The sequence below is a fragment of the Fusarium oxysporum genome, chromosome II (genome assembly GCF_013085055.1).
Source record: "Fusarium oxysporum Fo47 chromosome II, complete sequence".
Lineage (NCBI taxonomy): Eukaryota > Fungi > Ascomycota > Sordariomycetes > Hypocreales > Nectriaceae > Fusarium > Fusarium oxysporum.
The window spans coordinates 5481560-5505325 of record NC_072841.1 but is presented as its reverse complement, the minus strand read 5'-3'; the positions used below and the strand labels follow the sequence as shown (position 1 = coordinate 5505325).

General features: G+C 46.1%; 15 protein-coding genes across 15 annotated transcripts; 8 read left to right on the top strand and 7 right to left on the bottom strand.

Moving 5' to 3' along the window:
• Nucleotides 1-268: 268 nt before the first annotated feature.
• Nucleotides 269-760, top strand: FOBCDRAFT_197875 (uncharacterized protein; the record flags this gene model as incomplete). Its single annotated transcript, XM_031175223.1, has 1 exon — nucleotides 269-760. One exon carries the CDS (start codon nucleotides 269-271, stop codon nucleotides 758-760), a length of 492 nt encoding a protein of 163 aa, XP_031046356.1.
• A 798-nt stretch (nucleotides 761-1558) lies between these two features.
• On the top strand, nucleotides 1559-3190 carry FOBCDRAFT_197874 (uncharacterized protein; the record flags this gene model as incomplete). Its single annotated transcript, XM_054703577.1, has 1 exon — nucleotides 1559-3190. One exon carries the CDS (start codon nucleotides 1559-1561, stop codon nucleotides 3188-3190), a length of 1632 nt encoding a protein of 543 aa, XP_054559552.1.
• A 1015-nt stretch (nucleotides 3191-4205) lies between these two features.
• FOBCDRAFT_125967 (uncharacterized protein) lies at nucleotides 4206-4946 on the bottom strand (the record flags this gene model as incomplete). The annotated part of the gene is made up of 1 exon (XM_031175225.2): nucleotides 4206-4946. One exon carries the CDS (start codon nucleotides 4944-4946, stop codon nucleotides 4206-4208), a length of 741 nt encoding a protein of 246 aa, XP_031046358.2.
• Nucleotides 4947-5262: 316 nt separating this feature from the next.
• Nucleotides 5263-5683, top strand: FOBCDRAFT_237481 (uncharacterized protein; the record flags this gene model as incomplete). Its single annotated transcript, XM_031175226.2, has 2 exons — nucleotides 5263-5502; nucleotides 5552-5683. The coding sequence occupies 2 exons, from the start codon at nucleotides 5263-5265 to the stop codon at nucleotides 5681-5683; spliced, it is 372 nt and encodes a 123-aa protein (XP_031046359.2).
• Nucleotides 5684-6556: 873 nt separating this feature from the next.
• FOBCDRAFT_101907 (uncharacterized protein) lies at nucleotides 6557-7018 on the top strand (the record flags this gene model as incomplete). Its single annotated transcript, XM_059607699.1, has 1 exon — nucleotides 6557-7018. A coding segment is annotated over one exon (462 nt), but the record flags the coding sequence as incomplete, so codon positions are not given.
• Nucleotides 7019-7870: 852 nt separating this feature from the next.
• Nucleotides 7871-9623, top strand: FOBCDRAFT_127216 (uncharacterized protein; the record flags this gene model as incomplete). The annotated part of the gene is made up of 4 exons (XM_059607820.1): nucleotides 7871-8744; nucleotides 8941-9410; nucleotides 9459-9503; nucleotides 9546-9623. 4 exons carry the CDS (start codon nucleotides 7871-7873, stop codon nucleotides 9621-9623), a joined length of 1467 nt encoding a protein of 488 aa, XP_059464308.1.
• Nucleotides 9624-9987: 364 nt separating this feature from the next.
• Nucleotides 9988-10347, top strand: FOBCDRAFT_127582 (uncharacterized protein; the record flags this gene model as incomplete). The annotated part of the gene is made up of 2 exons (XM_059607825.1): nucleotides 9988-10150; nucleotides 10250-10347. The coding sequence occupies 2 exons, from the start codon at nucleotides 9988-9990 to the stop codon at nucleotides 10345-10347; spliced, it is 261 nt and encodes an 86-aa protein (XP_059466866.1).
• Nucleotides 10348-10556: 209 nt separating this feature from the next.
• FOBCDRAFT_197871 (uncharacterized protein) lies at nucleotides 10557-11375 on the bottom strand (the record flags this gene model as incomplete). The annotated part of the gene is made up of 1 exon (XM_031175228.2): nucleotides 10557-11375. The coding sequence occupies one exon, from the start codon at nucleotides 11373-11375 to the stop codon at nucleotides 10557-10559; it is 819 nt and encodes a 272-aa protein (XP_031046361.2).
• Nucleotides 11376-12441: 1066 nt separating this feature from the next.
• On the top strand, nucleotides 12442-13320 carry FOBCDRAFT_127383 (uncharacterized protein; the record flags this gene model as incomplete). The annotated part of the gene is made up of 1 exon (XM_031175229.2): nucleotides 12442-13320. One exon carries the CDS (start codon nucleotides 12442-12444, stop codon nucleotides 13318-13320), a length of 879 nt encoding a protein of 292 aa, XP_031046362.2.
• A 484-nt stretch (nucleotides 13321-13804) lies between these two features.
• FOBCDRAFT_289370 (uncharacterized protein) lies at nucleotides 13805-14596 on the bottom strand (the record flags this gene model as incomplete). The annotated part of the gene is made up of 1 exon (XM_031175230.2): nucleotides 13805-14596. One exon carries the CDS (start codon nucleotides 14594-14596, stop codon nucleotides 13805-13807), a length of 792 nt encoding a protein of 263 aa, XP_031046363.2.
• Nucleotides 14597-15754: 1158 nt separating this feature from the next.
• FOBCDRAFT_237474 (uncharacterized protein) lies at nucleotides 15755-16650 on the top strand (the record flags this gene model as incomplete). Its single annotated transcript, XM_031175231.3, has 2 exons — nucleotides 15755-16420; nucleotides 16582-16650. 2 exons carry the CDS (start codon nucleotides 15755-15757, stop codon nucleotides 16648-16650), a joined length of 735 nt encoding a protein of 244 aa, XP_031046364.3.
• A 1110-nt stretch (nucleotides 16651-17760) lies between these two features.
• FOBCDRAFT_120991 (ATP/GTP binding protein) lies at nucleotides 17761-18657 on the bottom strand (the record flags this gene model as incomplete). Its single annotated transcript, XM_059607747.1, has 1 exon — nucleotides 17761-18657. A coding segment is annotated over one exon (897 nt), but the record flags the coding sequence as incomplete, so codon positions are not given.
• Nucleotides 18658-18671: 14 nt separating this feature from the next.
• FOBCDRAFT_289364 (P-loop containing nucleoside triphosphate hydrolase protein) lies at nucleotides 18672-20566 on the bottom strand (the record flags this gene model as incomplete). The annotated part of the gene is made up of 6 exons (XM_059611746.1): nucleotides 18672-18798; nucleotides 18859-18890; nucleotides 18955-19825; nucleotides 19885-20091; nucleotides 20145-20283; nucleotides 20326-20566. The coding sequence occupies 6 exons, from the start codon at nucleotides 20564-20566 to the stop codon at nucleotides 18672-18674; spliced, it is 1617 nt and encodes a 538-aa protein (XP_059466864.1).
• An 834-nt stretch (nucleotides 20567-21400) lies between these two features.
• Nucleotides 21401-21982, bottom strand: FOBCDRAFT_127784 (uncharacterized protein; the record flags this gene model as incomplete). Its single annotated transcript, XM_059607830.1, has 1 exon — nucleotides 21401-21982. The coding sequence occupies one exon, from the start codon at nucleotides 21980-21982 to the stop codon at nucleotides 21401-21403; it is 582 nt and encodes a 193-aa protein (XP_059466863.1).
• An 11-nt stretch (nucleotides 21983-21993) lies between these two features.
• FOBCDRAFT_177916 (uncharacterized protein) lies at nucleotides 21994-23546 on the bottom strand (the record flags this gene model as incomplete). Its single annotated transcript, XM_031175233.3, has 3 exons — nucleotides 21994-22342; nucleotides 22388-22683; nucleotides 22734-23546. 3 exons carry the CDS (start codon nucleotides 23541-23543, stop codon nucleotides 21994-21996), a joined length of 1455 nt encoding a protein of 484 aa, XP_031046366.3.
• Between the last annotated feature and the right edge of the window lie 220 nt (nucleotides 23547-23766).

Below are 23766 nucleotides of genomic sequence, written 5' to 3'. Positions count from 1 at the left end.
AAGGGCAAACGGGTACATCATAGCGCTTATGTACCTGAACAGAGGTAGGCGCGCGCCTTTGAGCAACCAAAATAGCAACCTTTAGGGGCAGCAAAAAACTGCTTTCAGTGCGCTTGTCAGTGTTCTGGATTCAGTGTCCTGTATGCTTCATCCCGCAACATAAATCTCCTGCACCCTGCTGTCTCCTTCGGCCGTATTCATGTTTCCCAACTCGTTTTCCCACAAAGCCAACAACAATCATTAAACCATCCGTTTGAATCATTACATTATGCCTAAGCCCTGGAAAGAACCTCAAGACCCAAAACGAAGCTTCATGCTCCGTACAGAGGGGCTTATGCGAAAGTGCAAAGACCTAACAAATCTGGGCGTGCAAGTAGCTCTCTACATTGAGGACGTCAAAGAAGGCACAGTCCTCCGCTACAGGACAGATCCCACCCTTCTCCCTTCCTGGCACAACGTTGCTCCTCTCCCAGAGGAGCCCGATGCAGAAACAGAGCCACCCGCTGTTTTTTTCGGATCCCTGCGCTTGAATTGCCCGTCGACAAGCGAGTCCCCTTTACCTTTGAAGCCAACCTGGGCCGACCTTGAAATCAGCAAGGCCAGTTGTGGCTCCAGCGCCAGTCCTCCTAGCCAGAAGAGGCAACAACACCAAGAAAACCGCCCAACCACAAAAAAGCGTGTTAGAGATGGTTCACCAGACGATGCAGAAGAACAGCGACGAAAGAGGGAGAGGAGCTCATCGACATGGTTCAATGACTAGGTAGCTGGACTAATCTGGTCTTTAATACTTGTATCAATAGCATGGGTTATCAGCAGATGTAATTTACGTTTATTGTTTTGTACCTAAGTGTAATTTATCTAACTTCTTCCACATTCTGTATATTTCTAGTCTACTTGCTTATATCCAGGCCCTTCATGGCAACCGGGAGACTCAGATGTTCTTGATGAATCATTCTTGTTGTTGAATCGCTTAGGGTTTGCGTAATTGTAGTTTGGGGGCTTTTGGCTGTTTGAGCTGCCTTGAGGCGACGAATAGACGCAACCCTCTGGTTTTTGTGTACATGACGCATTAAATGCACGCGCGATTGAAGCTGTGGCGATGCTGTACGTTTCGTGCAAACATTCGTTGTTCCAGACACATAGCTTCTTGTTGCAGAGTCAAATTTGTATTTTATATAAAGAGGTTCAACAAATGGATCTGGGGTTGATGGTCGTTTGGCGGCTGGTGTGCGCTGTAACGCTGGGGTAGGTTGCTTTTGAGACATGGCGGGGCACTGCTGACTTGAATGCAGGAACCGCAGATCCGAGTTTTAAATGGATGAGTCTGTTGAGTTTATATGGGAACTTGTATACAGTAAGCTGTTTCCTGTAAATGTCTACTGATGCTGCGTTTTTCAGTTAACAAGCCGCAGATGCAAGTTCCTGTTAGTGTCTATTTCTCAACTATATAAATCTACTGAGGAAGCCTCTATCATTCCCAGATCAACAGCAATAACACCCAACCGATCACACCATAACACTATTACACCTAAAGAAATACTTTGATTTTATTACCACAATGGCATCGGCATCAGGCCTTCTATCCCCAGGAGGGTCTCGGCCAGGGAGTCCAGGGCCTGGAGTCAAACCACCATTTAGCCTGACAACTAAGTCAGATAATTCAGGCAACCTCGGCCAAGAGGCATTTGATTCAATGACAGAAGAGCAACTACAAGCAATTATGAATGCACTTAATGCTAAGCGTGGTGGTAGTGGTGGTGCTCCTGGTGCACAGCCAGCAGGTCAGCCACCAGCAGAACAGCAGCCACCAGCAGAACAGCAGCCACCAGCAGAACAGCAGCCACCAGCACAGCAGCCACCAGCAGGTCAGCCACCAGCAGAACAGCAGCCACCAGCAGGACAACAGCCACCAGCAGGACAGCAGCCACCAACAGGTTCTATTGAGCCATATGAAGATACATTTCTAGTGACTATGGAAAATACTCTGCCAGACCTGCACAAAATGTGTATCGAGTCGAATGCATTATCCAATTACATCTTGGAAGGCTGCCGTGAATTTAAAGGGCGATATGTTGATAGGGATCTGGTTGACTTCTTGGTACATATGGAGTACCAAGCAGATAAAAACGAGACCGACGAACAAATGAAAGAAGAAATTATAAAATATGTTCGAAATCCAACATCCCCACTTCCAGTAATGGAAGAGAAGCATGCTGCGGCAAAGCAACAGATGGAGGATCTTAGAATCGCCGCAGTCGCTCGTTATTACACTGATGCGGAACTCGAGTTCCTCCGCAAGCACGCTCCGAAGCATTTACCAAAGATAGCGTCAGACATCAACCTTTTAGCGGACTTTACATTTAAATTCTGCCCCGAATTTAAAGAGCGGCATCCAAAGGATGATATTTTCGAGCTACTATGTTTTGGGGAGCTGATACGTACATTTTTCCCAAAGGATGCCGATGCCAAGATTCAAGAATTTATTCAAACTAAAGAATTACCCCGAATCGAAGATATGAAGTTTGGCAATGACACGGACTTAGCTCAGCAACGAAGACAACAAGCATTAAACGTATTGGAAGGATTGCGAAAGCCGCAGCCAGCCAACGTGGACCCAGCTGCTTTTTATGATGCCGCTGAACGACGGAACTTCAGGAAACAGTTTATTGCGACTGCAGAGGACCCAGCTGCTGATCGTTGCGTAATTAATGATCCCGAAATTAAAGAACCAGTGGAAGCTACTATTATTGGGCGACATCCTCATCGCAGGAAGTGGTTGATCTGTGCCATTCCCACCAATAATTCCAAGTACGGGAAGCTAGAAAGGTTTCCAACCATCGATGGCGACCAACATCGTGATATTCTCGAGAATTACTCTTTAAAAGGGTCAGACCGGACAATTCCAGTTGGTAGTCTACTTGACCTCAGGGGAATTAGCATGGAGGAATTTGAATTAAACGGAGTTATTCTGTTACCATGGGGGAATGATATACGTATCTCTGGCTTGGGACTTTCAAACTCGAGAAACAGAGAGTTTAAAATGTTTTCAAAGACCGTCCTTTGCCAAAAGTGGGGAAGATCTGGCCTTGCAATGCTGCATGCCCATTTGCAAAAATGTGGATCAACGATCCCTGCAGGAAAGAACAAGAACGAGTTGGAATTACAGCCAAAAAGCTGGTATGGTCCATAGTCTTGTGCCTGGCTCTGGTAGCCGTTGTTTTGGGTTGCTTTTATGCTTTAGTAGTTTTTGCTAGTTATCTCGTACTACTTCAAGTCAACAGCTATTTTATACAATCCTGTCTTATACTTCAGTTGAGCCAATATAGTACTGTAAAAGATGTTATGTCTTAAGCTTAACGTGGTTGATAAGCGAGTGTCCCAGACAAGCGAGTGTCCCAGTATACTGTGCACCTAGAAATAACCTACCCTATAGTACTTTTAAAGCTTAAATAAAATAGCTAAAAATCTGTAGAAAATATTTTTTATAATAGTATAGCTAATTGTATCAAATAATATTTTTTTAAAGATTTTTAGCTATTTTATTTTATATAGAAAACCTTAAAATACAGTGTATTTTACAGTGTAAATAAACTTTAAAGTTTATAGCTATATAGGATATTGTTTTAATATATAAGGAACTTAATATAGCTTATTTTAAGACTTATATATAATCTATTAAAATTATAGCTATTTTAGGCTTAGTTTGGATTTTTAAAGAGTTTTTTAAAATCTGAATTTAAGGTAGAAATAAGACTGGGACACTCACTTGTCTGGGACACTCGCTTATCAACCACGTTATATATAAGTCAAATAGGCATAAAATAACACACTAAAATTAACACACTAAAATTAAGGCATCTTTATACTTACTGGTAAGTAGCTTAAGATATAATAAAATACTCTTCTTTTTATCAGTAAAATAAAATAATAATAAGAAAAAGATTATTAGTAGAGAAAAAAAGTATTACTAGTAAAACTATTTTTAAATAAATTACCAGTAAAATAAAAAGTATTTAAGAGATTTCTTACTAGTAAGTAAAAAGAACATTATTAATAAAGAAATTAAAGTATAATTATACTAAGAAATTAAATTTTTAATACTAGTAATTATTCGCTATTAAGATACTTAAAGTAAGTAATTACTAGTAAGAGTAAAATAAGTAAAAACAAAGCATTCATTCAATTTCCTCCTCCATTCTAGCTATCTAACTCTTGCTATCCTCTTTGTCTTGTCTTTCAACTGGGCAAACTTGGTAGTAAGGCGGAAGGTAAGCTTCGTGGTAAGGCGGTAGGCTTTCACGAGCCAGATCAATCGCATTTGTCATAGATTGCCGACCTGGGCCGATACGACAGGAGCACCACATGCCGTCCTCCAAGTCATGCAAGTTGTCCCACCATAGACAGGCAGTAAACGCCATCATATTCCACCTAGATTTGTCCTTAGGTAAAGGGACTTCCTGGACTGTCTCTAAGAAGCCTTGTATATCTTCACATGGACAGCCCTCTCTATGAATACGAGTATCTCGCAGAAACGCCAAGATTCTTTCTGGTGCAAGCACCTTTATGTCTTGAAGGGCGACAGGATTGCCTTGGCTATCCAACACCTTAGGTCTGCCCCATAGCCATGCATGTGCCATAATTGAGATCAGCAGTCTCCGCCGAGCATAATGCAGTCTTTGCTCTCTTTCTGAAGTAGTACACTCTGGCGAGTGAAAGAGATTGACTACAGATAGAAGTTTCTGCTGAACGTGGACTTTGAGAAAGCTATTGTTTGTTGCTTTAAGAGAGAAAAGGCCTTCGTTGTTGAAAAAGATGGTAGATGGATTAATCCATGGAACCGACGAAAGGTTCGTTAAGGACTCGAGTTTCTTTTTAGCCGCTTCTTTTACTTCATGGGGCTGGCGGTAAATAGGTACGCAGAGCGTCTTTTTGCGGAAGAAAATCATCTTGAATTGTAAACAAAAGGATTTAGACAGAGCGTTATCAGTTCTGTATGTAAGTCGTTACCTAGATATCTGGACATATATAGAAGAACCTAGCGTACGGCCATTAAGCGCCCGTTGCAATTTTGGCTGTCACATTGCCGCCTAAGCCACATCTTTTCGCGTCTAAATGCATGTAAGAAACGGGTTGCAGGAGACTAAGAACAGAAAACAGAAAACAGAAAGCAAGAAACAGATGTCTTGTCTCCAGGGCTGTATTAAAGCACTTCAAAGCCCCAAGAGCTTCGAGGGTTGAACAAGCTAATGCCAAACAAGAATCATGACACGCCCAGAAGCAGCCCGATCATCTGACTCTACTTGCAAAATTACTAAACGCAAGTTTTCACCTGCGCAATTGCAGCGCACTTTACGACACAAGAGGTGCAAGACCCTCATCAGCAAGAGCGACCAACTCCGCAAGCTCGGTGCCAGGGTGTATACAGTCGTTGAAGTCAATGGGCGCTACCACGTCTATTCATCAGAATCTTCGGATTCCTGGCCTCCAACCGAGGGAAGTCTTGTAAGTACAGGCCCAATTGTATAAAAGAAATATATTTACATATAGGCAGAGCAAGAATTACCCAGTTCCGCTAAGGTACTGGCCGCATATGAAGGAACTCTCGCAGGACCAGGCAAACCAAGAGAAGGAGGATCAGGCAGAGAAAGAAGAGAAGGCGGCAAGGGAGAGCAAGGAGACCTAATAGCTGTTCAACAAATCCACACTTGTTTTTTAGTCAAGTACATATAATTATCAGAAAGATTACCATTGAGAGAGTACTCCTCCAAGGGGAAATATACAAGCCGATCGGACGACTGTATTACTGTGTAAATTTGTTCGTCTTCGGTATGTACACTGTGCAGACTGTTATCTTGGTAGGCATAAGCGTTGGAGACAAGGATGGAGACATGGGTATATCACACTAATAAACCTTCTTACCCTCCTTCTATAACCAACAGCTTTCTTGCATGTACCATGCATCATGTGTTTATCTTGGCACACCTAAGTACAGGTAGCTATGGGCCCAAATTTAGACCATGGTGTTTGCAGGCCTACATTCAGGTATAAAGCAGACATACCGCAGCCCCTCAAGCCTGACAGACAGACAAACACAACAACAGTTTTTTTATCACCATATCATTACTTCTTCAACTTATTCATCCAGCCATGGCTTCAAGTGAACCTGGTGCCAAGTCTCTCAGATCGAAGGCACTGGCGTTGGCCAGAAACATTAGTGAAGCTTGGTTCACTGTCGTTGCCTCACATGACAAAACTGACTTGCAGGAACTACGGCTCTTGCTTGCTAGGCATAATGGCTGGTTAAGTGACCTTCAAGAGGAAGGGAAGGCCATTATAGAGGATAAGACCATATGCATTCAAAGAGTAAGTTGTTCCTTAACAGCCTTCAACTCTTGATTGACCATCGGCAAAGAAGAGAACACGTTCACCATCCCCTCATGCGGAGCGAAAGCGCCATTGCGAACAGATAGAGCCCAGCGAGTCATATGACACCGTGGCTTGCAGTACAACGACCGAGATGTGTTGTTCTACAAATACCAATGGCTCCATAGATGCGCTTCGGCCCAAGCCAGGGGAGGTTTACTGCGCCTACCATGAGCAATCTCAACGGCATCTTGCCGCGGTAATCCTCCCGCTTACAGACCCCGGCAGCATCGGCATCTTAGGTACGATGGAGACATTAGGCTTATCAAAGAATGTACCGAATTGCGTTGTTTTTAATGTGAACTCTAGGAGGCTTGAGTGGCGTGATGGATATGGGGACGGTGAACCATCGTCGCATGCACGAAAATATCCGGTTATATATTTTACTGGTCGCAGATTCCCAGAGAATGAGGCTGCAGGCTGGGTCTCAGCTGGGGACCTACGAGTACTAAATGAACAAAGTCTACGACGCTCCGACGTTCCATTCTATCGGGCTGTCAGGGCCTACTTGGAGAGACGGACACCCTGTCAAACATTCAGGGCAAGACTAGGAGATCCTGACACTCCATTGAGTAAGTCTCCAACGTCTCTTGCAAGGTATAATACTAACGCTTCACATTGTAGTTGAGAGCAGAGCTCCGCTGGCAGCACCAAATGTCCACCTCATGGGACCAGATAAATCCCGTTTCTCGATGGGACAGAGTTCTTGGTCAGCTCAGTCTTATGGCCTTTCTCTCATGCAAGGGTATTTGAAGGAACCGCCAGTGCCAGCGCATCGCAAACCGCCAGTGCCAGAGCATTGCAAACTGCCAGTGCCGCGCCCAACAAACCCCAGCCATTCTTGCCAACGGAAGATGCCAAGCACGTTGAACCTGCCAGATTCCTGTCGCCTGCCGAGATTCGTTGTCGGTGAACATGCACCGAGAGCCACCATATTACCCCCACTGAACACCCTGAGAGACTTTGCCCCCGGTGCACAGTTGGGGCTCTTTGTGTGGCCGGAGGAGCTCTCGCCGCGCCTTCTCGGCAGGCTGCGCAGAAAGCTCAATGTACGGGGGGTCGAGCCCCTTCCGATCGATTTCAGAAACTCTCAAGGAAGGTTTAAATGCCCATTATGTTTTGCTGGAAGGGACTTTATTCAATGTAATCGATTTGCAAAACATCTCAGCTTGAAACATTAAAGACAGTTATATAGTTTACTGAATCCAATCCATTGCTGTTTGAAAGTGCATCCAGCCAGTGTATCCAGAGCAAAAGGTCTAATCCTGTGATTGGCTCAAAATAGCAGGGACCCTTGCTGTTGAGATCAACCACACTGCTGGGGGGTTGAAAATCGGAGCAGGACTTCCTGGGAAGTCGGCGCTTAAAGCAAGCCCCTTTCCCCTCTCGGTTTCTCTCTTCCTTCTTTTCTACTCATATTTCCGAACAACCGTCTCATTAAGTCCCAATGTCTTCCCAACAAGTCACTCTAGTGTTCAATGCAATATTAGACATTCAAAACCATGAATCTCTCGATGAGGGCCAGCTACTGCCAGCCTTACTCCAGCGACCTCTTACTGACAGAGATCTCATTCACTCATTTGCGCAGGTTCTCTTGAGTGCATGCAACAGAACGCATACAGACAGGCGTAACAGTCATAGCAAGCTTCCTGAATCACTTTCAGATCAAGATAGCGCTGTCGATGAAAAGCGCAACACCAAGAAAGCCAGAGTCCAAACAGAAGTTCGAGTGATGCCTCAGCTAGCAACTCCCGATCCCGAACCAGAGTTACAGTCAAGCATGGTATCGCCTTCGAACATGAACTCATCAAGCGACCAGAGGGATCATGATGGGGAACATACTGCAGAGTCCGATCTCTCCCCTCGGGATCCCGATATCATTGCTCAGAGTATCGATGACTTCATCCAGGAAAGCCAAGATGAGATATCATACTTTAGCTCAGCAGAGAACTCTGAGAGAACATATCAGATTCTTTCGGCTCTTATCGACGGTGATGCCGTTCTTGGTGATGAACCGCAAGAAGAAGCCCGCTGGACTGATGGTGCAGAGTGGTTATCTTTGCTGGAGTCGGGGCGAAAAGACCGAAAGAAAGGAACGATTTGTTATGCAATTACGGCTGTAGCATTTGCCAGATGGCATGCGACACAGGTGCGACTTCTTGGGGACGAGGTCACAAGTCAACAAGCGTCTCAGCAGGTATCGGCAAGGATCCTCGACTCACATACCGATGGCGATACGAAGAGAAGGGAGAAGCAACGCAAGAAGCTCAACACGCATCTTGCGCGAGGGAGGAAGTGGCTGCGGTTGGTGGATGCATTGGGTATGGGTATACTGTTTAGAAAGGCTTGGTATTTGCTCTCGTTCTCATCGCGTACCAAAGCTAATTGATAACAGGAAGCTTGCCAAGTCACCTGAGTCAGTGATAAACGCCATAGTCAACAAAATGCCGGATGACGAAAAGAAGATGATAGTCCTGCGGCTTCTGGGGGACCAAATAAAACTACTTTTACAAACAGGCAGGACAAACACCGACACGTTTTGCAATGGTCTTAAGATGCAAGAGCTAGCTTCTCCTCAAGCAACTTTCACTACTAGTTTCACGCAACTTCAAGAGATTCAAACCTCTATCACTGGTAGCGAACTTGTCGTCAAAAGTACGGAGTATAGGTTTCCTATAACCTCATTACACTTACTTGACGGAAGCCAGTGGATCAACCAAGATATCATTTTGGCTTGCCTGCATTTAGCAGATCGACTCCCTTTTATCCGAGTTAGCAGCTTCCATGTTGCACTATCAGACCAGTTGAAAGACCCCCTGCAAATGACGCGGAAGACGGTTCGACAATGGCGCCAAGAGATAAAGAAGGAGGAACATTTAGTCTCCTTTTTCCCTCTTAACCATGGGGGTTCGCATTGGAGTCTTCTGGAGATTGATGATAGAGAACAACGCATAACTCTTTATAATGGGTCAGAAGACTACATAAAGGTAAAGTCTTATAGAAATACAAAAGCTATTTTACTAACAACTAAGTAGGATGCATGTAAGAAAGCATTCCCTAATCATAAATTTGTTTATGGTGTAAGTATCCTTTATATAACCATCTAAGAAATTACTAACAAGAGGAGGAAACAACTCCCCAAAAAGATGGGTATAACTGTGGTCCACTGGTTATCCATTATGCAAGGCGTCGGATGCTAGGCCGCTCTGTCCTGGAAGAGTATAACGAGAGAGAAATAAGAGCTGAGGCTGTCAGGCTCTTACATACAGCGTGGACCAACGGCGAGCTACAGACTGCTACAATGCCACAAAAGCGGAAACGGAAAACCGAGCCTGAATGTAGTAGCTCAGATGAATGCTCACCGAAAGATATAATTGAATTAAGTGACTGAATTAGGTAGCTGGATACTGCAAAACAAGAATTTAAAACTTGAAACCGTTTCTGGTTTGTGCCGCAAGGAATGGTTGAGCAATTATAGCTTACAGTACTGTGTCATGATAGTCTATAAATGGCTGACCCCCGCAGCTCAGTGGAAGATAGGAGATAAATCTAACTACTCCAAACATGCACCAACTTAACACTGTACCTATGCCTCCACAACGCCAAGGACAACGAACCATATCATATAAAGATATGGTTTTAGAAGCTCATGAAGCCCCTGTTATTAAGTGCGCAATTGCGGCCTTATCTAATTGGATGTTCTTGGCTGGCTTTGTCGTCTTTCCTGGTACGTTCACGTCACTGGGTCGGGCTACTTTACTCGGCGAATCTCAAGCAGGCCGAGCTGTACAACAGGTGATTCGTAACACGCCGCTTCTTGTTATAGGTATTCTGTGCTGTTTGGCAGGAGGTACTGGAATCGGATGGACTGCATGGTCATTCAGGAACAACTATGTTTGGCTGGTTGACCGTATCTTGATGTAGGTTACTTATCATGCTACCCTATGGCAATTATAAAGCTGACCAAGATTAGCCCGGGGCTGCTTAACTCGATAGTTGCCCTTCTTATGAGTCTAGTCAATATATACACGGCACAAAACGGAGAGTGGTCAACGACAGCGATAGTGACTGTATGTATTATCGGTACATGGGGAGTAGGAACAGGATTAATGCTGGTGATCTGCGAAACGTGGTTACTCCGAAAGCTCAGACGAGAGTAATAATGGAACATCAACCCATTCGGCCTCCCGCTCTTCTGAGTGTAGTTTCTGAGAATCCCCAAGTTGAAGGTCTTGAGTTTGTTTCCGTATAAATTCCATAGTATAATCGAAAGACTCTCTTTCCATCTGATGAAGCCATGAGGCTAAGTTGTACTTCTTCATGGCCGATGCGTAGTATGCATATGTCTTAGTTTTATCTGCAAAGGTCATCTTGGGGGATGCTCCATGTCTGATGAGAATATCAATTATCCCAATGGCATCTTGCTCCGGAAGATAAAGGGCGTATATAGCAGGCGTGGCGCCGTCAGCATCAGTACAGTCTGCGGGGATTTTCCAGCTGACAAGAAAATCTAAGACCAGTTCGGGACATCCTGCTCTTGCGGCAGCATGTAGGCCATTCGTGCAGGATATTCCACGTGGATCAGCACCTTTCGAGAGCAGAAATTTGGCTGTATCGATATGTCCGTTGAGTAAAGATAGACAAAGAGGATTCGACAGATCGCAAGTTTTGCTAGGGCCAGGCAGAGCCAGAAATGCCTCCAAGATGTCTGTCCTTCCTTGGAAGGCAGCAAAGGTGAAGAAGTCCAGTGTGATAGTGTGAGTAACAGGAGTATAAATAAGGTTAAGCTGCTGATCAACTTGAAAGTCCTTCAAGGGGAAAAGATGCAAAACCCTAAGTTCTTCTTTGATTTTCCTGGCGGCTTGAATATCGCGTAGATGGTTGTTGATCATAACAAGAGTGGATCTGAGCAATCCCATTGAGTTGTAACAAATTTGGTCTTGAACAGACATGATGATAAGAGGCTTTTGGGTGTAGTGAATGATGGAAGAAGGAGGAAAATAACTGCCTGGTACGGGAATCCAGCTACCCTTATATAGTTATGCCCGTAGCCATGGTCATAGGCATTTCGGAGCCAAGCAACATACCATGATGCAACCTTTACTGTGTCTATCAATAGAATCGAGACAGATTCTGCCTCACCTGTGTATACGGTCAGTATTTGAGGAAGCCCATCACCCCGTTCAGCCAATAAGTTGACGAACTTAATACATGTTAGTCCTTGAGAGAGGCCATGGTTACAAGCCTGCATACGGTTGACCAAGTTGCCAGCCACAAGATAGCAAGTATCACCAATAAGAGCAGTCCTTTGGGATCATGGGATGCATTTATGGAGTACTACGAGGCATTTTCATCTTACCAAGCCCCTTTTCCATGCGAGTTGGTCATTCCTGGCCCAGATATGAAACCGAAATAGTCATATCTATCCAATCCAAAAGAGTCATCAGGCGCTGCATACTTCTTAGGGGCCTCTCAGATAGCCTTTCCTCGCCTCAGATGATCCAATGATTTAATAAACTTGGCAGTTGATAGTCCAACATATGGCCCGTAGTGATAAACCTGCATGTGATTGACCAAGTCCTCGACCATGAGATAGCAAGTACGTCGTCTGTCTGGAGTTGTTGGGTACTTTGGCGAGACAATCTTTACTCTTTAAGCCCCTTTTTTACACATTCTGAAGCGCCTTATTCATGACCAACCCAAATATAAACCCATCATCATCTTCTCTGTCCAATCTGTGAGTTTGGAGGTGGTCATTCGTACACAGGAGATAATGGTTATTGGTAGTCTCCTCGTTTGAGGTGCATTTCAGCCGACCATGCTAAAGGCCAAGAGTACGTCATCTATACCAGTGGTGTTTCTTTCTCTATAGATGAGTCACGCTATCGATGGCTCTGGCGAAGTATTTAAGGGGCAGATCCCCCTCCTCAGGACTTCCTCCCAACTTCCTTCTTGATTATCACTTAAGACTCTGCAGTCTCGTTTAAAGATCAAATTACCCTTTATTCTTAACATACAATGCTTTCCTCTCTTTTCCTCAAGGCCCGTGGATATGAGACTGTTATCAGGTCAACCCATGTTTCTCAGAATAAGCGGGTTTACTTGGAGGGAACTGTATTTCCACTCGATGCCTTTACCTTTTCCCCTCGACTTTCCTATACCCCCCTGGATGGGACTCATATCGAACTTCCTCCATTATGCTATACTGTACTCAATGGCTCATTTGAAGATCTTCGTGATCTCCTGGCCGATTCCAAAAGGACCGAACAGTTTCAGCGCGACATAGACTACGCTCTGTTTTTCGCCAATCTTTCTGAAGATACACTCAAGGCTTTTGTACTTCTTGAGTCTGGAGCAAACCCTGGACGACCACTCTCATCAAATGGGCTACATGGTGCAGCAAGCCGGGGACAACTGAATGAGATATGCAAATATGCCTTGAACCCTAATATTTCAATGGATGTTCAAGATGAAACATTTGCAACACCAGTCATCTACGCCATGGATCTCAATTCTCCACGTGATTGGGATACCATCGAGTATCTCTTCATACAAGGAGCAAGTCCTCAGGCTAAAGTCAGCAACTACACGTATGCCCAGATTGCAAGACAGAAAGGGAAAGATGACTTAGCGCAGAAAATCGAGGCGTATAAAGGTTGGGTTGGACCATTATACAAGAAGTCTGTTATTCGTGTAAAACAGCACAAACGCTCAGGCCTGGTCTGGGTTAAAGTTCTCTACGAATGTCCAAGATTTCCAAATGAAGGCTGGAACTATACATCATATGAGCTCTTCTCGGAACTGGGTGACGAGCTCCTTGTGAAGGAGGCAAAGAGGATGTGGGAAGAGAACCGCTCTAGGGGAAGGCTTAGAAGAAGCATGAGAAAGGGGTTATAGCAATAAGTTAGTTCCTATATATATTCTCCTTCCTATCTTGTTGCCGCAAATATCGCAGCTGCGGCTATGAGTTTCTATGCTAGATAGTCTTTTCTCGTTACCAAAGCCTCCTCAGTATAAGTACAAGATTGACCTCTTGACTTCGTTATGACGCAGTTCAAAATGAATATCCATCCCCACACGGCCTGTCTGGATTTGGCCTTGTCCACTTGGCGCGACATAAGGTTGTAGATTCTCCCTTATGAAATTAACAAGTGACCCAAAGTGATCTTTCCACCACTTGCGAACCTCTACCGGCCTGAGTTAACTGAGATTAATTCTATTTTTCTGTCGCCCTTGACCACCTTCTCCAAATTGTCTAGAAGCAGATTGATTAGCTGTTAGGTGTAAAGTCATATATTTCTCGATTTCTCTTCTTCAGGTTAAGACTTGGTCAGAGTGAACGGTAGAAGGCAGTAATAATATTTATAATCGACTATGTTGTTTAAGATACACTGATGTCCGCCTCGCTTGCACATCTTTCCACTCTACATGCTCGCTTGGCTCCTCCATCAACTTCCGAATCTTCTCGTGGCCGCTTGTTGTGAGGCTGGATTTCTTTGCCCCCCCTTGGCGTGCAGCTTGATTCGCGACTCGAATTCAGAATAGTTGGTGAAGGACATGCTTCCTCAAGCTTTTCTGCCAAATCCTTCTTCCCTTCCATTCTTGCAATATCGGCATAACTCAAATCCTGACTGCCAAATGTAGCCAAAGGACTGGCTTCTAATTGGAGGAGCACCTTAATAGTCTCCCAGGCGCCTTGTTCGTCTTGTGGCCCAAGTATAGCATATAGGACTGGCGTTGCAGATGATCCATCGGTAACCTCAGGACTGGCTCCATCCTTGAGGATATAATGCCGTATCCGATTATTTAGCCCTCGCCAGGCGGCACCATGTAAACCATTAGGAGAAGACTCTCGTGCCGGGTTTGCTTTTAAGCTTTCCAGCAGAATAGCCATTTCTCTATGCCCCTGGCGGTTGGCTAAGAATAAGGCAAGATCTCGGTCTTTCTGTACATTCTCTTCTTGAAAGCGGTTCAGAAAATGAACAACGTCGATCTGGTTTTCAAGAGCAGCCAGGCTTAGCGGGGAGAGCATTGTCTGATGAGAGTATTCCAGGTCATTATGCTTGGAGAGGAATATGCTAAGAGGATCCAAAGGTTCGAGACAGTTTACTTTAAGGAGGTGGTAGGTAGAGGGGCAGCCGAGGACGTCAGAAGCAGAGATTGAGAGAGGCATTGTAGATTGCGTTGGTATTTGATAAAGTTAGAGATATAAGGTGATGCTTAGAACAGGATGAGCTGTCTTATAAACGGTTTCGAGGATAATGAAGAAGGAAGTTGGGAGAGAATTGGTGACTGGGGAGACTATCCTTAAGTACTGCTCTAGGGCAAGATAACATAAGCAGGAGAGAGTGTGCATCTCTTGGTCTTTTGTATGGCCGGCTGAAATGCAACTCGTATGCTATCGACAAGGGAGTCCACCAACTAAATCAGCCCATGTTTGCGAATGGCCAGTTTCAAACTTATGGATTGGAGGATCTAAGCCAACAACACCAGAGCGCCACTCCTATTGGAGTTGCTCACTGCCTCGTGGCCTACAACTTGGTCCATCTCATGCAAACTATAGCCTCTTGTGATGGGCCAACGCGTATTCGACTCAGTGAGTCATTGGTTGGACAAGGTGATGGACGACTTGTAAAGAAGCTGCGGTAGATGCGGCGCCTTTCTAACCGATGTCGAGATACATCATTCGCTGCGTCAGCTGTGTATGCCTTGCTACCACCAGTAATCTCATCGAGGCTGAGTCTGCCTACCTTGTGAATCATGAGACGCGAGGAACTTCACAACCTCACTGTTCGACCAATAACTCGACGTGCTTGATACGTGTTAGCCCTTGATATAGGCCATTGTGATAAGCCTGCATGCTCAACCAAGCTGCCGGCCATACGAGCGCGAGTATCTCCAATGAGAGCGTTCCTTTGAGATCATGAGATGTATTCATGAGCTTTAACAAGGTATTTTTATCTCACCAAGCCCCCTTTTTATACATTCCTAAGCGCCTTAGCCATTGTTAGCCCAGTTCCGAACCTAAGTCGTCATACCTGACCAGTCCTTGGATGTGGAATTCGTCATTTGGAAACGGAGGATGAGAGTTGGTGGCCTCCATGCGAGTTTACAGTATAGCCGGCCAAGCAGAAGACAAGGAGTAAGTCACCTATGTCATAATGCTTCTACCTCGAGTGATTGCCCGTGTTCTCTTTGCCACTCCCGTACACTACTTAAGGGCCATTCCCCCTCTTTGTTTTACTCCTAACTTCCTCCTCTATCACGATCAAAACATTAACAACTCAGCTTAAAGCCTCAACCATTGATCATCCTGTTTTATCTCTCCACAATGTCTCATTCACGCCAGTCTTCTAGCTTTGGAGCTGAGTCTCTTGTTGACTTGGCTCAGAACGTACTCAAGCACCTCTCGGCTTCTGTTTATAAGACAGAGGCTACTACCTTCGATGGAACTGTCTATCCACTCGATGCCTTTTCTCTTGACCATCGCCACGACCTGTTCTACCTTCCTCCTGGCGAGACTCAACTAGAGGTCTCTCTGCTAAGCTGGGCTGCATACAAAGGCCTAAATGAGGTCATCTATGCGCTCATGGGCATTTCAAAGCAAAATGAACAGCTTCAAGATCATCTTGATGATGCTCTCTTCTTGGCCCACTTCGCCAACCACATAGAAACAGCTGATTTGCTCATGGACTTTGGAGCGAATCCAGGACGAAAATTTCGATCCAATGGTTTGCATGGTGCTGTTAGACGGCGACAGATACCTCAAATCGAATTATACATCAGAGACTTCGGAGTTCCTGTTGATGTTGAAGATGGGGATTATGCAACACCGGTCATGTATGCCATGCAGCTTGAGCATCCCTATGATTTGGAGACTATCACACATCTCTTCTCATTAGGTGCGGATCCTCTGGTTGAATTTGGTGATGCGGGTTGGAATTATGCCCAATATGCATTTGCTATGGGGAAAGAGGATCTAGCAGAATGGTTTAAAGTAAAATGGCTTGAAGCAAAAGCAAAAGCAAACCTTACTGCACGAACTACACCCACTTCAAGCCGCGAATCAAGTTGCACGATTGGCCGGGACTAGTGGCATATTTCAATGATTACTTTCCTTCGCTGGGTAGCTATGACTTATCTACTATCAATTTACAGGGTGACTTGTATTCGGAAATATATACCCTAAGGAGTAGAGAAATCGAGAAACATGTGACTTTACACTGAACAACCAATCATCTACTTCCAGACAATTTGGAAAAGGCGGTCTCACCTGCGTATCATGAGACGCATACTGTCATATGGTTATTCCTTCTCTTTTTTTCGCTTCAAAGAACAACCAACAACAGCTTCAGAATGAACTTGACCGTGCCCTCTATCAGGGGCACCTGAGAACTATCAACATGCTCTTGCACTATGGAGCAAATCCCAGACGGGACCTATTATCTAATGGCTTACATGGTGCTGCAAGTCGGGGACTAAAGCAGGAGATATGCTATTATATTAGGGTTCTTAATGTTCCGGTCGATGTTCTTGATGGATCATTCGCAACACCAGTCATATATGCCCTGAAGCTTAACTCAACATATAACTGGGAAACTATTGAGTGTCTCTTTAGCTTGGGAGCAGTTCCTACTGTTGAATGGGGTGAACCTTGTTGGACTTATGCCGAGTATGCATTGGCGATGGGGAAGAAGGATCTAGCGTGGCGACTTGAAGCAGCAGCAGCAGTACTTGATTCACCGACTGTTCGGAATTCAAGCCGCGCATGAAGTTGCACGGTTATGGAGGATCTATCCTAGGGCTAGTGGTAGATAAGTTACTTATATTGATATGTGTGTTGGCGTAATTATAAGAATTATTTCCCGCATTTTTAACATTGCCTCTTTTGACCTTATGCTTCATTTCTATTCGTCACTGGCTCGCCACTAATGGCAATGCTAGTGCCCGCGTTCTGTGCTAAGACGTGTAGATCAATAATACAAACCGCATTCCATAGCTACTCTCCAGAAGCGTGTCGTATCCGAATTCGGAGTCCGACTCAGCCTCGGAGATAGTTTTAGGTCTTGACCCAGAAGCATCCAATATGAACTTCGCTGTTAGCGATGGCCAATACATTCTACTGTTGAATGCACGAGCTTGTCTCATGTCCATGCTTAGAATACCCTAGCACTGCTAGGATGAGCATCCGAGCCCAGACTCGCGAGCGTTTTGCATCAAGATTTCCTTAACGAGGCTGCTTATGTATGTTTACAAAGCTATCGAAGCATCCGTTTATATTGACAACTACACGGACTCGTTCCTCTCTGATAGTAAATCGCTCGTATTCTCCCATTCAGCAAGACATGCCACTGATGATAACGTCTGCGGATGGTCCGTACCAAGCACTCGTTGTCTTATAACTACACAGTTCCGCATGAGGGCATGAGCATCTTCAACCCGGCCGTGGTCTTTCCACAGAATAGCTTGATTACACATGCTCATCAGCGTGGATGGATGCTCTTCTCCTAGCGTTCTCTTCCTTGACTCTAGCACTGTTACCTCGAGCTCTTCTGCCTCTTTCCATCGTCCCCGGTTTCGGTATGTTGATGCTAAGTTGGCCATACTCGTTAGCGTGGATGGATGCTCCTCTCCTAGCGTTCTCTTCCTTGACTCTATTACTGCCATGTCGAGCTCTTCTGCCTCCTTCCATCGCCCCTGGTTCCAGTATGTCGATGCTAAGTTGGCCATGCTCGTCAGCGTATCAGGATGCTCCTCTCCTAGCGTCCTCTTGCTTGTCTCTAACACTGCTACCTCGAGCTCTTCTGCCTCCTTCCATCGTCCCTGGTTCCAGTATGTCGATGCTAAGTTGGCCATGCTCGTCAGCGTATCAGGATGCTCCTCTCCTAGCGTTCTCTTCCTTGACTCTATTACTGCCATGTCGAGCTCTTCTGCCTCTTTCCATCGCCCCTGGTTTTGGTACGTCGATGCTAAGTTGGCTATACTCGTCAGCGTATCAGGATGCTCCTCTCCTAGCGTTCTCTTGCTTGTCTCTAACACTGCTACCTCGAGCTCTTCTGCCTCCTTCCATCGTCCCTGGTTCCAGTATGTTGATGCCAAGTTGGCCATGCTCGTCAGCGTATCAGGATGCTCTTCTCCTAGCACTTTGCTCCTGGTATTGACTGCCTTCCTGCTTAAACTTTCTGCCACTCCATAGTTACCGATAGTCAGCATATACTGTGCGCAGTTTGTCAACAAATAGGCCCAGTCTAGTAACCCCTCATGAAGTGGTTCCTTCTCAAACACCGGCTCAACATGAGGAAGTAGCATCTGACAGATGGGCCAGGTCTCAAATGTACCATCTGGGAAATGTCGGGATACAGAACGTAGAAACAGCTGTCTCCATGTTCCTTCATTGCCCGCCGCGGATATCCAAAATCGCGTGCAAAACTGTACTAAGGCGTGCATCTCACACACACCACCTGTTTCTGTTACAGATACAAGCGAGTAGCCGCGGAGAATGTCAAGATCATCCTCAAAGCTATCGCGCACTACATCTCTGTCTGCTTCATCCGTCGGGTCGGCATTGTAGTCGTAAAGTACAAATTCAGGGATACCCTGTGGATTAAAGAAGCTCATAAACGAAAGTAGTTTCGCGGCAGATGGTCTCTCATGATGTATCTGCTCAAAGGTGACCTGCCATGTTGTAACAACGGAGTTAGAGACCGTCTCATATCGTCGAAGATCCCCAGCGTCCCTGTTAAGGAGGCTGCCCTTTTTCTTGTCGCTCTCCCGGAAAGTGTCTAGATAAGACTTTATCGATATCCGAGGGGCGCGGCGGTTGATGTACGATGCTGCTTGAGTGATGGCTAGTGGGATGTAGTCCAGAGCCCGAAGAAGATCAGCAGCAGCATGTTTGTCAAAGTCTCCGTCAAGCTTGTTCCGGAAAAGCTGAAAACCTTGAGCGTCATCCATGGTCGAGACCCGGTGGATAGCTTTATGGCTTCCTGTCAACCTTTCGGCAGCGTCCATGCTGCGCGATGTAACGAGAATGGTTCCATTGCGGCACTTCGGGAGATATGCCGCTAGTGGCTGCTGATCGGTCCTCGAAATAGTGTTCTCGTTCGCAGGTCCGGTCACTGCCTTAGCTCCGCTGATATGGATGGGATAAAAGAGATTGACGTCATCAGCACTATCCAAGATCATTAGCCACGAGCCAGCTTCTTCCGTCTGCAGCCAGTCGCGAACGAGCCCGAGCACGTCAACATCAGGATCATTTCGCCTTGGCAACTGTAGCCTTTCTGCAATAGACCGGTATGCCTCCTCAAATCTCGGCCTCGAACTCGCATGCACCCAGTAGACGCTGGTCTGGGGTGATTCGCTGTGGATGTGATGGGCGAACTGGATAGTAACCTGTGATTTGCTTTGATCTGTCAGCAAAGGCGATCTTCGAAACTGACTTATGTATGCCATAGCCCATACCCAAACCCACCCATGCCTACAAGCGCTATGCGACTAACGGAGCCCGTGTATTGACTCTGAAGCCATGTAGTAATATCCGGTCTATCGACGAAGTCGGGATCTCGGTCGAACGGGACGTTGAAGCAGGGTATGCGCGCGATTGGTCTATCTCCGCAGGGTTGGAGCGAGACACTGTCGAACTTTTGTTGGATGTCAAGCAAGATTGTACTGCGATGGAGTCAGCTGGTTCTGTAGGTGATTCGAGCGGTGCGCTCACGCACGTTTGGTCGACTTGCAGACATAGCATGATGGTCTGCTTATAGCGTTCCAAGTTGGCAACGATTCCGCTAACCTCTTTGCTATCGAATGGCCACTTAAGAGCACGGAGTCCGAGTCGGCGCATCGTCTTACGGGCTTTACCTGGATCCAGCCTGTTCTGCACTTGGGTCAACTCTGACTTACAGCCATCGAGAGAGTCGATCAATTCTCGTGATATCGGAAGCGCTTGATTACTTGGGCCGTGTAGAACGCGATGGACACCTCGCAGGCATGCATCTAGGTCATTCAAGCGGCTCTGGAGGTGTGCGACGTCCGTCCTGGCGTTTCCGACTGCCGTCGAGTATTGGAAGCAGAGCGTCGCGACTTTGGCGGATAAATCAATGACGGCGATGACACTTGCCGCGAGTCCAACCGCCTCGGCCATGGTAATCGGTGTTGTTTTGGGCGATTGGGAGGTGTTTTCGAATTAAGCTCTCCTTCAAAGCGGTAGCTCTAGGACGGGGTTTCCAGTAGAGGGGCTTCCGTCAGCAGGTGTCACGGTAGATGCCCAACGAGGCTGTGGCGTGGCGGAGCGAGGCGCTCAGCTCCTGTAACAGCATGCTGCCGCCACCTTAAGCCAAGCTCAAGTAGTTACTGGACGAAAGTACAAAAATAAACCTCTAAGAGTATATCCGTGGCTAGAGCTTCCACTGCCGTTACGCGTAGCGCGTTGCGGACGTGTTGAGGCATTTGCCTATCTATGGTCATCTTTAATATGTTTACGCACGTGCATGGTGATTATTAAACGTAGTCCTTGGCTTAGTGGGGGGAAGCCAGGGTTGTCTGCCCCAGCGGACGGGCAACGGGCCGTGCTTCCCGGCCGCACCTTCCCCTCGCCCCACAACCTCGCGCCAAAACCGAATACTGCAGTGTTAGCGAGACACGTGGATACAAGTAGCGGCTAGGTTGAGGCTGACACAGTCTGATCAGCCTTGTTATACGGACTCACTAGTTTGTTCAAGCAGATGCATCGTCAATGACATCATGCATTCCCGTGAAGGCTCAAGAGCAATGCAGCGAGGACGGGCCAATTGGGGATGTGTACTTGAATAGCTGAGGATGGAGTTTGGTACCAAAACTAGATACGCATGGCACAGACAATATGCATGAGGCAAACCAGTTATATTGATGTATCTTCACACAAGACAGTCAATCATAAAGATCATATTTCACATTTCAAGATTGCGTTTTCCATCTTATGTCTCGTTTCTATTCGTCATCATGGCTCACCACTAATGGTAATGCTAGTACCCGCATTCTGTGCCAAGACGCGTAGGCCAATAATGCAAACCGCATTCCACGGCTGCTCTTTAGAAGACCTGGTGCTGCATTCCAACTCAGAATCCGAGTCAGTCTCAGACTCAGTGTCAGTCCCAGGTCTTGTCCCAGAAGCATCCAGTACCGATCTAGCTTTGGCTTCTGAAAATGCCGACATCCCGTCCATTAGGCTTTCCGCTCCATTAGAGGGTTTCTTAACTTTTACAGCTCCCGCCTTGGCATGAGCAAGATCGTATTGCTTTCCAACTTGTCTGAGTTTCTCAGGATTTGTACGTGCAGCCATACGCACCACTTTCTCCACAGGCATAGACTGCTCATCACGCTCAGCTATAATCTCGGGTATAACTTCATATGTCCCAGGCGCAAGCATGACCTCGCAGTTCACCGACCTCCTATGCAATTGGTGAACTGGGTGCGCTTGGCAAATTGGTGTCTTGCTGCCTAGCGATCTTACGGTAAAGTGAAGGATGAACTCGTATTGTCCTTTGAGATCTTGGAAGTAGCGGTCATCCAACTGCTCCATCGTTAGTGTCTCTAGGAAGCTGGTAGAAGCCGGAGAGTACATACCTGCGAGAGAACAAGAACCACCATTCCTTCTTGTTGAACTTCGACGATGAATCTCTTCTTCAAGTACCCGCCCAGCCATGGCACACCAACACTCATCCATCGCTGGGTTGCTGTCCAACGCTTATCAAACAGGCGAGTCCTATAAATCCAACGAAAGTTTTCTAGCATATCATGGAATGACATCCAAAATGTGCCATCATCTCTGAATTTGTGCCGGAGCTTCTTCATCATAAAAGGGGTCCACTCCTCAGAGCCGTCAGACCACGCTCCACCCCATTCTCCATGACCGCTAGGACTCTTTTCCCCCCAAGGATTGCTGCCAGGTTAGCAAAGGAGCTACTGCGCTGATGACGTTACCTACCGGATCTTAACCAGTGACACCGTATTTCCGAGTTCGTCCTCTATCTGGACAGCATGGAGAATGGAATAGTCATGCCTTAAGATGAGGCCATTCCTGTACTTGTTGCCTTGGCTACCTGTAGATAGACTGAAGAGAAAATCCCCTTCACCTGAACCCAGCAGCTCACGCCAAAGCCGTTCTTTGCGAAGTACCCTGTCACCCTGGATTACAGTAGTGACGCCACCGGTGAGATCCTCAACTGCTGTGCCAGCCCATCCGTAATCCAGTGCTGCATAGTCCCCGTGGATCTTAGCGAACTAAAGAGAGTCAGCTTTAGATCAAGGATGATATCTGTAGGGCTATTTACAGCCTTCTCCAGCAGCGGTACCCAGGTCTCGTTGGCGCCTCCGCATTTTGAGAAGAAAAGAGCCTCAGAGCCCGTCTGCTTCTGCTTCTTATAGAGCCTAGCCCTCTTACCTGTACCATCATATACATCTTGATCAAAATCCTCTTCGGTGAGATATAGGTTATCGTCTACCACGGTTGAGATCCACCCCCCGTCACGATAAAAGACAAACCCATAAACGCCGCAATCCTCATCACGAGCGACACAAATCTTTTCCATTAGTTGCTTTCGAAGGCGTACAGATGCCAGTGCTGCAAGCCACCAACAGTTGCCGCAGGTTCCTTGTTTGATATCCGAGATGAAGTCATTAGCAACAAATTCGGGGTTTTCAAAAATCCACGGTATACGATGAACCGAGCGTGGTTTTGCGCATTGTTCCTCGTCATCATCATCACAGGCTCTTTCAATGCCGAATAGGCAATTGTGGTCGTAGCTGGCGAAATCTTTCTCAATATCAAATTCCGGGTCACTGAATTTGTTGTTGGTTCGCTCGCACTCTTTGATAATAGCCCAAACATCAGATCGGCATTGTTGGGCGGCTTCTTCGTAACTCAAGGCTTTGGGCGTAGGAGAAGGCAATTCGCTGTCTGCAAGTGACTCGTAAAGTATGGGAGGTAATACAGAAATGACTTTACGAGGAGCTTGGGAATGATAATCGGACCAAAATTTAGAAACAAGACTCTGAGGGCTAATTGGTTCTAGCTCTAACTGCTCGCTGGTACGTGGGACAGAGAGAGAGATAATTGGGGGTTTCATGCTATCACTCGACATGCTTATATTATTGAGTTGAGAGTGGGAAAATACAGAGGGTTTGAGGGATAAATAGCTTATCGCGATGGGGTTGGAACCTTAAAAGCACGAAGCCATATATGCCTGGTAATGGGAAGATGGGGCTAATTGAATCATATTGTATTTGCATCAGCCAAAGTGTTAAGGGCAGAAGTGGGAGGTGATGACTGGGTAATTTTCCAAAACCAGCATTCTGTTAACAGCG